General features: G+C 40.0%; 1 protein-coding gene across 6 annotated transcripts in view; it reads left to right on the top strand.

Annotated features, from left to right (window-relative positions):
* The window catches only part of PTPRT (protein tyrosine phosphatase receptor type T), a 492692-nt gene that overhangs the window by 396551 nt on the left and 83911 nt on the right, over positions 1-12230 (top strand). For all 6 annotated transcript variants that reach the window (XM_052789835.1, XM_052789817.1, XM_052789853.1 and 3 more), the window contains exon 13: positions 3095-3131. In XM_052789835.1, coding sequence (XP_052645795.1) covers positions 3095-3131 — 37 coding nt within the window. The remainder of the gene's footprint in view (positions 1-3094; positions 3132-12230) is intronic.

The following is a 12230-nucleotide window of genomic DNA, read 5'->3' as shown; positions in this document are numbered from 1 at the left end:
TTGGATCAAGATCTGTAGGGACATATTCATGCAGTGTTTTCCTATTCCAGGATCTTTGTTAAAATATGCCTACATTGTTCTATTACTGTTTTGATATAAAATGTCTGCCTTAACCTGGCAGTGATATAGCGCCAAAGTAGTAATGCTAGTGAGATCTTAAACTGAATTATTCCTGTGAGTTCAGCCATAATACGAAACAGATATGCTGAATATGAGGGATCATGGGTCATCATTAAGACTGTTGTAGACATAAGGCCTTGTAAAACTTCTGTGATATCATAAAATAGGAATTAGGTATCACAGTGTTTGAAAGAACATTTAGAAACAACATGGAGACTGAAATCTGGGGGAAATTATTTTTGTTTTGTTACAACTTTTTTATTATCTATTTATTTCATTATTTTTCTTATAATTGCTTTAAGCTGTCTGGATGGATAATTGAGAATTACCTACATTGTTTATTCCTGCTTTACTATTGTGTAAACAGAAGCATCTTACTTTACTGTGGGCAGGAAAGCACCTTTCTGAATAAAAAGTAGTCTTTTTCAGAAAACAAATGTGATTGTGGGAAAATGGTTTTACTGTTTTTTGGGAAAAAAACTGAGTATATATTTATTCTGTTTCTTGGTAGAAAAGTTCATACAAACTCACAATTCTCAGCATCAATCAAAGAAAAATAGAGTAAATTTAAAGAGACCTCATTTTTATGAGACACCAAAGAGATCAGCAGTGGGTTGATCAATGAGGTGATCAATGGAAATCAATGGAATAATCAGCCCTAATCATGAATATGGACTAAGTTCAAGTCTTTAAACTTAAGCATCCCTAGTAGCTGGACTGCTGGTGTCTGTGCAGGTTTTTGTGTTTTCCTTCTCAGAAAATGCAATTTGAAATGAAGTTTTGTAGTCCAGATGTCTCGTTCCTCTAGTGATAGATTGCCCCTGCTTTTGGCAGTGCCAGATCATGGTCTTCTAATAACTATGATTGTGCTAAATGCAGCAATTAGTAGTTGTAGATGCAAACAGAACACACTGCATCCTGTCTTCTCAAATTACCCTGTAGGAGGGTAATGTGCAGGAATATGCACATGCTCAAATGAGATCAGTTACAGCATCGTTAACAAGATACCAGTTTTTGTTTTCTCACCTCTTCTTTTCTCAACATTGACTAATTTCTCTAGCTTTTTGTTGCACTTTGAAGCTAGCAGAAAGCAATAAATACACAAGAAAATTTTCCATAATGAAATGTGAGCAAATGCGCACCTACTTGTAGACTGCAAAAATGCTATCTTGGTATTTTTTACTTATTTTATTTTTCACCACTGATTTTCCAGGTCACCTTGTCTTAGATTGTAAACTACATCAGAATCTGTCTGTCTTGTAATTCCCAGCATTATGTGCTGAGACTGTGCTCTGAAAATAAAGCTATGTTTTTCCTGCTTCATATATCATCTCTAGTAATAAAGATTTTTGATTTCCGGCATAGCTGGCAATTCGCACTGTTTATACAGGAGGCAGAGATGAATGGGGAGCTCTGTTGTACAGCTATGTTGACTTTGTAGTGCTGACAATTGTACAGGTTGTGTAGAGGAGTTGATTTTTGAGGGAGAGAGGGGTTAGTGCACAGAAGAGAGGTGCCTCTGGTTTACTGGGATAAACAGTGCTTCAGTCCCACCCTGGGGGCTGTATGGCTGGGAAAGGACGTCCTTAATAGACATGATTTGTCCTCAGTGATCCAGGAGTTCCTTAAGAGAGTTTGAAGGCAAGATCAACAAAGGGACAGTTTGTCCTGAATATTCTGTTGGTTTTAGACTACACACAGTGTTACTTATATCCAGACAGTGTGGCTGACTTGTGTCTTGAGGAATGCATAGAAAGGGATGAGAGGGAATCGCTCTTGTGTTTCCCAGTGTGGATCCTGCAATTGTCCCCTTCCTACGTGCAACATAAGCGTGAGAAGAAAGGCACAATGGGACCCTGTGTTTCTGCTTAGGCCAAGGAGGATCTGTCACAGATGGAACAGATTTTCTCCAAGAGCAAATTCAGACTTAAACAGTATTCATCTTACTGCTTGAGGATGGAATGAAGTGTTCAGCAGTGCATTTGCTAGGCTGTTGTTTCCAGAGCACAGACAGCATTCATATTAATGTAGCATTGTTACACGCGGTAATTTATGCAGTATTCATTACACCTGAGACTTGTACAAGAGCATGTAAAGACAAAGTGCTACAAAAACCCTGCAGCAGATTACTGCCTGACAAAGTCAGCTTTTTAACGGAAGCAACACATTAAGATTTGGATGGCAATCATGCATTGGGCAGAAGCAACCCATGCCAATAAGGGCTGTCAAATGAGAAGCTGTGGACACCAGAAAGGATGTGTTTTCATGGAGGTGGCCTGAGAAGGCTGCTGAGTTTGAGCTGTTAGTTAAGCCAAATACAACATTGCTGTTCCGATCCAAACTGCTGTTTACGCAAATCTGCAAGCTCTGAGGTGGATTGAACAAATGCCTTGGGTTTTATCCCAGCTCTGCAATGAAAAACTGCAGTGGTGTGGGTTGTGTTTGAATAGCTCATTTGGCAGAGCTAGCCATACAGCATGCTGTTTTGCTTCACATACATATCAGAGAGCTGAAATATTCAAATGACTACTTTGGTGTCTGTTTGCCATGTGTTTAAATAAATACCCAATTTGCAAAATTTGCAGTAATGGTGCATGAAAATTAAATGTACAGTTGCATGTACTTTTGACCCAAGGCTTTTCTGCCTGTTACAGATCAGGTCATTTAACTGGTAAATTCTATTAGTTAATCAGGCAGTTACATGGGACCCATCACTCACACATCAAGTGTGGAAAAACATGTTGTCACTCCTAACTTCTCAACAGTTACAGAAGCAGCTGTAGGCAAGTCCATTAGTACGGAGTGTTTTATGCAACTAAAACTGTTGGTGGTATTGTCAGAGATGAAGTGTAAGAAAAATGCTTATTTGTTTTAGTACCTTTTTAAAGGTACTTTTTAAAGGAATGTATGTTTATTGTAGATGGACAAATTATACCCCTTGATGTTTTCCTTTTTTTTTTTTTTTATTTTTCAGGAAACAAAAATCAACTGTGTCCGGCTGGCAACAAAAGGTATGTGGGTCTCTTTTTCCTGCAAAGCACGATGCCAGTAATGTAAAAGCTGCAGTGGTGACACAACTTGATTACAGTCACTATTCAAAGAACAAGCCTCCTTTTTTTCCTTTCCCTCTCCCCTCTTCTTTTTTTTTTCTTTTTTTTTTTCTGGAAGATTACAAAGGCAGAACAACAATTTCCAGAACCACTGGACTATATGTGTGGTTCCTCCTTTCCCTTGCTCTGTCAACAGCTTTCCTGTCCTGAGGACTGTTCTTGCTATTGGCAGAACGTCACTGAAAAAGTGACATTAACTTCCTATTAAATTTATTCTCTCCGCAACTGTATAAAGTAGATAAGTGAGAGGAGATCTCGCATAAGCCTAACCTTGAGTGGGGCACAATTCTTATATCACACCATTTTCACGGTTTAATTCAACAAACTAGTAGAGTACATTCCTTATTTTCATTGCAGTTAGTTCAGAATAGACCAAAGTGATTGGTCAAATAGACCAGACTGAGCAAACCCAAGGCAAAAATTGTTAAGATGCAATGCTCCGATCCCTAGTTTGCTTCACAAGGTGTAGTTCTTTAGGGACCAATGATGACAATGTCTGGGTTCCTTCTTGGACTTTAGAGTTGCTTTTAACAACTCTTCTAAGGACTTCAAAATCACCCCAGGGGCTACTTTGCCAGCAAAGGTGTCAGAAACCAATTTACTTGTAACACAGAGGAGTAGCTGTAAAAAGACTTCCTGAACACATGTCATAGTCTCAAAACGAGCTGTAAGGAAATGATAGGGTAATTGCCATGGGCTGTGCTACAGGTAGCTCTTCATTTCCAAAACTTAGGGTTGCCGTCTTGTGCTCTCGCTGCTTTGCTGTAATGTGAAATAACTGCATTACTGCCTTTGGAGTCTTTCGAGAGTTAAACAAAATTGGCAGGAACCCATGACTTTTTTTTTTTATTATTTATTTTGAGGCACCATCCCATTGTTTCCATTCTCTCCACTCCTTTCTGTCTTGTGGCAGTTTCTGCTGATCACTTCTGCATCTGCACTTACAGAGGAGTTGGGAGGGCTCAAAGAAGCCCCAGCTAACAGTTGTTGGGTAGCAGAAGAGGACTTTTTCCCTCTTCATATGGAGACATCCCCCAGTCTGTTACAGAAAGCCATGCACTGGGTGGCAGGTGCTGCATGAAGTTCCCAACTGTGCAGCTGTTTTCACTGCTGAGACCTGATACACAAACTGGTGGGGCTGTAAGCAGTTGTGTCACCACTGAAAGCCAAGGAGGATGAGCCATTTCTCCCCTTTCTCCTTTTCATCTGTGGCTCTTGTGCTCCCCATATCCTCTTGTTGCTTTCCTTTTTAAAAGGTCCTTGTAAAATCTTTATTTAATTCATTTCTCTGGGTTACAAACATCCCGTGTGTCTCAGTCTCCCCTCCTCCCCCCTCAGTTCTTCCAGCTGGTAGTGACGTCACCATTTCGAATACCTTAGTTTGGCTTTCTGGTGGTAGAAAGAGAAAAAGCCAGACCGCGTAAGACGAGTCTGGGTGAAATGAGTCTCCCCAGGGTTTTCCCAGAGTGTGACTAGAGGTCTCTTCACGAGATCAGAGAAACTAGTTTAATTCATTTTTGGAAACCTGTAGTTTCTTCTGTTTCAGTCGTTCCTTTTTCTGGAGTTGGTGGAAGAATGTTGTCATGCTAGCAGGAAAGATATTTGCTCTGTCACTATTCAAAGAAAAATAAAAACCTATGTAGCTTGAAAAGTCCCATTCTTGCACGACCTTTTGATTTGCACTGTCTAATTTGGGTACTTCAGAAAAGTGTCACGTAAGTGTTTGGCCTTGAGTTGACTTTTGCAAAATTATTTAATTTTCATTAACCTTTTAGGTCACCAGGAAGAGTCAATAAGCTACTCTCATTCTGTTGTTTCTGAATGTTGTCTCTTTTTAAAAAAGGATCTTTTACTAATATTAATTTGATAAGAGATATAGAAGAGATAGGTAGAGCCTAAGGATGCCTAGAGCCACTGTTTTTTGGTGAACTTATACTTTTGGATTTTTCTTGATTGACATGAATGGAAAAGGACAAGAAATGATGGTAGTTCTAGTGTTTCTTTTCACTGTCTCAATGGATATAATTTTTGACTTATAGGCAGATATCTTATTTCTATATGTGGAGTGTGGAAATTCCTCCCCCTTTTTTTTTTCTCGTCCCCACTCTGTGAATTGCAATGTTGTATTTCTCAGTGCCTGACTGTTAGCAAGGACACTGGAGTATGCACAGCTGTGGCTAATTTTATGCAGTTTTAGCTCTTCAGAGGTACAGTATTGCCTGCAGCTCACAAGCTAGGTAGCATCACAAGTGAATTTGTAGTCTTGATAACCTAACAGTATCTTCCATTGCTGGCACCTGTGAAGTATGAGCAGCTGAGCAATAGCTGAACAATGTGGTTCTGTGGTTTGGAGCTTTCCCATAGTTGCAGATTTCCATATGTCATGAGGCTGAATTCCCACCATACGTTAACTCCAAATGAATAGAAGGACTCAGACACTTCACATCCCAACCCCTGAAGAGAGGTGTCATATCTGCCTTCTCTGCTGTGCAGCAATGGACAGAGACACTCACAAAACTGTAATTACATTGTGACCTGATCAAAGGCTGATAGCTGGGTTGTTCTAGATGACCTACTGTGTCTGTGCTGTCTTCTGTCTACTCATTTTATTGATTATCTTTAATGGCATTGCCCTGTATTTGCCTTTATTTGCATTGTTGTCTTTCTGAGGATAGAATGAGTGAACTTGTAGTCTGCCTTGAACGAAATCATCAGAGCTGCTAGCAAAGATACTGCTGTGGTGTCTTTGGTAAGAGTCAGGAAAAAAAAACTTTTTTGGAGTCAGGGCTAATCTCAGCATTGACAGCTTAAAAGCTCTGCTTTGAGTTCGTACCAGAGAAAAAGCATATGTTGTTTTGACGCAAGAAAATAAATAGATACTACTGGTGCCAGACTAAACGTTCATTTTGGGATATAGGCCTAATTTTTCCATTCCTAGACATTTGACACTACAGTAGCTCCATGAATGTTAGTGAAATGAGTTCTGATTTACACCAATGACAGGACGATTAGAACCAAGACATGTTTAAGCAAGGCAAGTATTCTCTTGAAGTACTGGATTAACAAGGGCACTAAGTGTGAGTGTGGGAGTAGTTGAGCAATAAAATGTGTTAGGCAGTGTGTTACTGGGGGATTGTAACACATCTTGGGTGTTGCTGCAAGGCACCTGTTCAGAAGCTTGAGTAGCTTTAATTACTTGAGAGACACATGAGGCTGTTCTACTGTCGCTACTTCAGCAGGCTGGGAGGCAATTTTCTTTGTACATCCCATTGCCTCAAACCCAAGAAAATGAAAGTAGACAACTCTTTTAAAAGTGTTTTAGTCCATTAAAGAGAGTTTTGGAGATTTCCCAGTTTTCTCTCCCCTCCTTTTAGCAAGAAATAGACTGTTTAGTTCAACACCTTTTCAGTTCAGCTCTACGCAGGAGCTGCTTCCCATCTCTCCTGGCAGTGCACTCTTCGGCATGGTTTTCTGCGCGCTGCTCCTGTTTAGATGAACTTGATTCTTGTGGTCACAAGAAAGATCTCTCAAATCTTTGTGTATTGGTTTATTAGATGGTGGGGGGGTGGGAAGGGTGGGATGTCAGCAGTTCAGAGCACTAGGCCATGACACCAGTAGTGCATCCTCCAAAGCAGAACTAGTAGATACCCAAGTGGGCAAGCACATATGTTGAGCTCATTTCCTTCCATCCAGTGTCTCAGCACAAGAGTTGGCTGATGCCGGTGGAAAGGGCAGGTGGCAGGGACTCATCATCAGCTTTTGCTGTGGTGACATCTGGCAATCCATCAGAAAGCTCTCTGCATTTGTCCAGTCTGTGTAGCCATTTCACATTCTGCCAGCATGTTTTAAATCCACAAGCATTATTAACCTTTTGTATCTACATGTGTACTTATTTTCAGATTCATTGGTCTCAGATTTCTTGCCACTTCCAGCCATAAACACCTGTCCTCACATGGGCTACTCCTCTTTTTTTAAATTACTGGAGTAATGTTGTCTTTCACAGCTTTAGTCACTTGGATGCATATCATTAGCATAAAAGACTCTTTCAAAATAAGTTTCTAATTAAACCCCAATTTACCAGCTCTCTGCCATACAATTTTCATTCAGCCAGTTTATTTATTAGTTTTACCATTTGGTTTCCTTGATAGCATTTGTTTTAATATGTCCCATTCTTTCTGAATTAACTGACTTGTTCTCCCTGTCTTAAAGCAACATATTTATATTGACACTTTATTAGAGAAAATTGCAACCTCTTACCAAGAGAGAGCGATTACCTCTTGTATTTTTAAAGTGCATTAAATTAATTTCACAGTGTAATTGAAACCAAGGCAGAGGGCTCATTAATGGTTCCTTATCTCTTGATACTCATTTCTTCTTTCTTTAAAATGTGAGTTCTTGCAAATGAAAGAATGGAACTTTAATAATCATTATGAGGTACATTTTTATTTTTTTTCCTTTTTTCCTGTGCATGCTGCCTGGGAATGATTTTGCTTGTTCTTAGCAGTAATAGGTAGGCAACAGGTGACCACGCAAAACCCTCCCGGCCTCTTGAGCCCAGGTGATTATCAGTTCAGGAAAAGGAAAACTGTTCAAAGTTCCAGAATTCTGAGCAGCTTCATGACTCTTGTTTCATACTTGGTGTGCATGGGAAAATACTTTTATGATTATTCTAACTACAGTTTAAAGGAGGCACTCCTTACAGGGCACTCCTTGTGCACCAAAGTGAATATACACCTGTGCAGAGGGTCATCTGGAGGTCCAAACACCACTTAAATCTTCATAGGAGCACTTGAGCATGACAGAAGAGCCCCATGGATCCCTTGTGGGTCCTCTCCAGAAACTGAATATCTCCCTGAGCATGCATGGAGATGACCTTGCATTTTTTAATTAAAGTAGCTATGGCATTTTCTGGGGCTGATTGTTACACTAGCTCTTAGACAGCTGAGTCCTGCTGTTGAAGAAATGATGACACAAAAATGAAAACTAGATTCTGTCAGCCCTCTGTATAGAAGTTTCTGCTGGGTTCAGAGACGTTGCAGAATTGAGCCTCAGTAGCACTGTGTAAAGTCATTCACAGGTCACTAGTAGGGAGGTTCAGAACTTCTCAAGGGCTTTGCAGTTTCCATCAGAACAAACTTGAAGGTCTGTGTGTCATAAACTTGCCTCATTGTGTACAATGCTGGGACCAGTACCATCATTTCAGTCCAGAAAATTTAAATATAGAAAGGAAATCCTATCAGCTTGTGGAAATAATTTCTTCTACTTTAGCCTGATGTGCACAGAATGACTTACTAGGATGTGAGAGAGTTACATGTGGTTAATATGAAAGGGAGGGGAAAGGAGGGTTGGTTTCTCAGTTTTGGGATGGATTTAATTTTTGTAGGTATGTTCCTCTCCCAGTGCTGCATGGTTATATTCCTATGTAGCTATGACTTCCTCAACCAAGAATTATTTCAACTACACATCACAGCAGCTGTAATGATGCTGGGGCAAAAAGGTACTGGGATTACTGTGAAGTTCAAATGCCTTTAAGATTGAGAGAAATGGTCCTGCTTTTTTGTAGTGCATCAGCACTGAAAAAGGGAACTTCCTGGGAGATGAGTGCTTAACACTCTCGAGACCTCAGAAATGAACCTGGGTCCGAAAGGTGAACCTGGGTCCAAAAGGTGACCAGTGAAATCATGGGGGTGAGATTGAAAAAAAACAATGGAAAATGAGGAGGAAAAAAATTCCTACTGTTCACACACAGTTTTGCTGCATATGAAAACTGTTCATTTAATAGGTCTTGCTCCCTCAAACTCATTTAAGAGGTCTCTGTTGTTTTCTGAAATATATTCTGGTTTTGTAGACAGATAATGTAATTTTTAAATAGATCTAATCCCACTTCAAATCTGTTTGTTATTGCATTTTGTCTTCTGATACACTGGAATGTTATTCCTTTGACAGGTTTATTCTGTTTTGTGCTATTTATTTCAGAGGATTTTATCACACTTTTTAAGTTGAATGCATGAAAACATTGGTTTGGGGTTTTTTCTTCTTTTCCCCTGAACAAATCTCTGCCTTCTAAAAGTTATTTTTTAGCACAAGTTTGTGTATCACCATAATTAATTGTTAACAACAGACACACATTGCTCTTACTGAAAAATATTCCCCACTGAGAAGATGACTCAAACTTCCTGGCATGTGGATGCCCACTTAACCCAGTGAGCATCTTTATTTTCACCAAATTTGGTATCAAGACTTAATAAGAGGGATTTAAAATGTTGACTTTAGGGGCTTCCATAACCCAGGGAGCTAAGGAATCAACTTTGAATTCGTGAAGAACCTGGTGCAAAACTGGATGAGGCCACAGTGAACTGAGTTTGATAGCCTCAGCCCAGTTTCTAGAGAACATTTTCTACTCTAAAGCTCTGCTGTGCTGACAGACCCTAATCTTGGGCTCCCCAATTAAAATAAACAGTGGGAGGGGAGAGACTGGGAGAGGCAAAGGGTTTAAGGTAAAATTTGGGATAGATTAGCAACAGCAGACTGAAAATACCACCTCTGTAATTCAAAGCATCCACTGCTGGGATACACTGGGTCACTTCAGAAAAGAAGGGTCTTTAGAAAAAGCAGAATAAAATCGATTATCGCTGTGTGAGCCAAGTCCTCCTGGAATCAAAGCAGGCATGGATTTACCTGGAGTGCTATGGAGGCTGCTGTCCCCTTACAACACCTGCCTGGTGTGAAAGGATGCTGTTGGCCATGTGTCATGGCTGTGGCTGGTAGGTTGTGCAGTCACCTTTGCTTGCAGATGAACCAGTAGTCAGGCAAAGGAGGGGAATTAAAAAACAGAGGCAGTAGTTGGACATTAAAGCCAGAAGTGAAGGTCAAATCAGAAAAGATTTGTTTTGGTTTATTTAGTTTTAACACAAGGAGCAATGCATTATGACTTACTTGTGAAATTCAGAGTTGTTTTTTTTCCCCCTCTCTTCTGCTTGAAGGTTTGCAGGTAGAACTGTCTGAATGTCCCTGAAGCCTTCTGCACAGGGGCTGAGAGATGGGGCAGTCACAGGGGGAGAAGCAGGAGGAGGGCTCTTACATTTTAGAGGACAGCAGTGTTGCATGTTCCTAACCTTCATACACTTACACCAACTTATTTGGGTAGTCAGTATTTCTTCTCCATTTCCTGATACCTGGAGATGCTTTCTAAGGTGTGTCAGCCACTGGTCAGGTACTGTGGATCACTTTAAAAGTTTGTCATAAACAGATTATCATTGTCAGTGTCTTTAAATAGCACTTCCAAAGGCATGACAAACCCAAGGCTATTACAAATACATTATGCCTCTGTTTCCTTAAATAGATTTTTTTCAATGAGCCTATATTCAGAAACAGGGTTATTATTAATGCATTAGCTTTTACTGAGAGGGTTGTCAAACATTGGAATGGGCTGCCCAGGGAAGTGGTTGAGTCACCATCCCTGGAGGTATTCAAAAAGCGAGTGGACAGGGTACTTCAGGACATGGTTTAGTGGGCATGGTTGATGGTTGGACTCGATGATCTTGAAGGTCTTTTCCAACCTAAATGATTCTATGATTCTATGATTCTCAGTTTCTTCCAGGAACTGGACATTTAAAAAACTATATGGTAGCATTAGGATATGTGACAATGTCACAAGAGAGGTAGGTGTGAAAGAGACTGTTTCGTAATACCACTGTAGAGGAAAAGAAAAATCTTCATTCAAGACATGCCTGGAAGTGCTGCTTCAACTTGGCAAAGTACAGAATGTTTCCCAGTATTTTATGCAGCACACATAGAGCGTGTATACACAGACTTCCTAATGCATTGGCCATATGACTTCCTTTTTACTGTAAAATGGTGAGTATCCTCCTTTGCATGCTGCTGAGTCAGCTCGAGGGTGAAGTCTTATCGGGCACGGTTTTTGTAGGCCACCGTGGTACTTAAAGTGCCTTTGGCCAGCCAGGCTTGAAAGGTGGCCTGATTTCAGTATTCATTTTATACTGACCCCTGGACTTTGCTCACTGTTTTTTTAATTTCTGCAGCTGGTGTGGCTGTGATTTTTAATGATAGCCATAAGAGCAGAGTAACTGCTTACAGGGGACTGGCTGGTGCAAAGGTTAATTAGTTTTTGTTTGTAGGGTGTGATGAGTCTATTATACATCCATAGCATTGTCGTGCACTCTAAAGTTTTTGCCCATATTAGTCAAAATATTGATCTCCCTGTGTCTGTTTAAGACCATACAAAAATTATTACATCTGTAAATTTGTACTTGTGATAATGGGAATTTTACTTGTTTTCTATTTTTATAATTTCAAGCTAGTTTCTAAGTAGCTCTGCAAAAGTGGAGACTTAAAATGGAAACGTGCTATCACCCTCTGAACCATCGCATCACTTGTAGGCATCACAACAGCTGAGCTCTTCCTTCAAGTAAATGTAATAACCTTTCTCATTCTTGGGGGTCATATATCTGCCTTTAGCACAAATTAAGTGCTTCTGTTCTGAAGAGAGAGGAAGAAAAACAGGAGGAGAAAAGAAAAGCCTTTGTGGTGGATTTGCCTGGAATCTCCAGAATCAATTATTCTCTTACTGCTATTTTTTAATTCTCATTCAGTTTAGTAATGCTAATCTTGATTCCTCACTGTGTGTTTACCCTCATCCTCCTACAGATTCAACCTGTATGCCTCATAATCCCTCATATAAATTCTGGTCGGTCTTTCTCTTCAGGACTGCTTTGTTTTGCTGCTCTCTCCGCTTAGAATATGGTTGAAAGCTTTTGGCGCTCATCATTCTTTCCATTCCTTTTGAGCTTTTTTAAAGAAATGAGAATGTCTCATTGTAGTCGTAAGCCTGTGCTGTTTGCAGTCTTTAATAACTGGAGGTGGAAAGTTGGTATAGTGATGTTATGTGTAGTGATACTGTTGGTGGTATTCATTTTTTTTTAATGGATTACAACAAAGAAATAGCCAAAGTGGAATCTGTCTTTCAGATTTGATGAGCTG

Source organism: Harpia harpyja, chromosome 1, assembly GCF_026419915.1.
Source record: "Harpia harpyja isolate bHarHar1 chromosome 1, bHarHar1 primary haplotype, whole genome shotgun sequence".
NCBI lineage: Eukaryota > Metazoa > Chordata > Aves > Accipitriformes > Accipitridae > Harpia > Harpia harpyja.
This window is presented reverse-complemented; position numbering and strand designations above follow the sequence as displayed.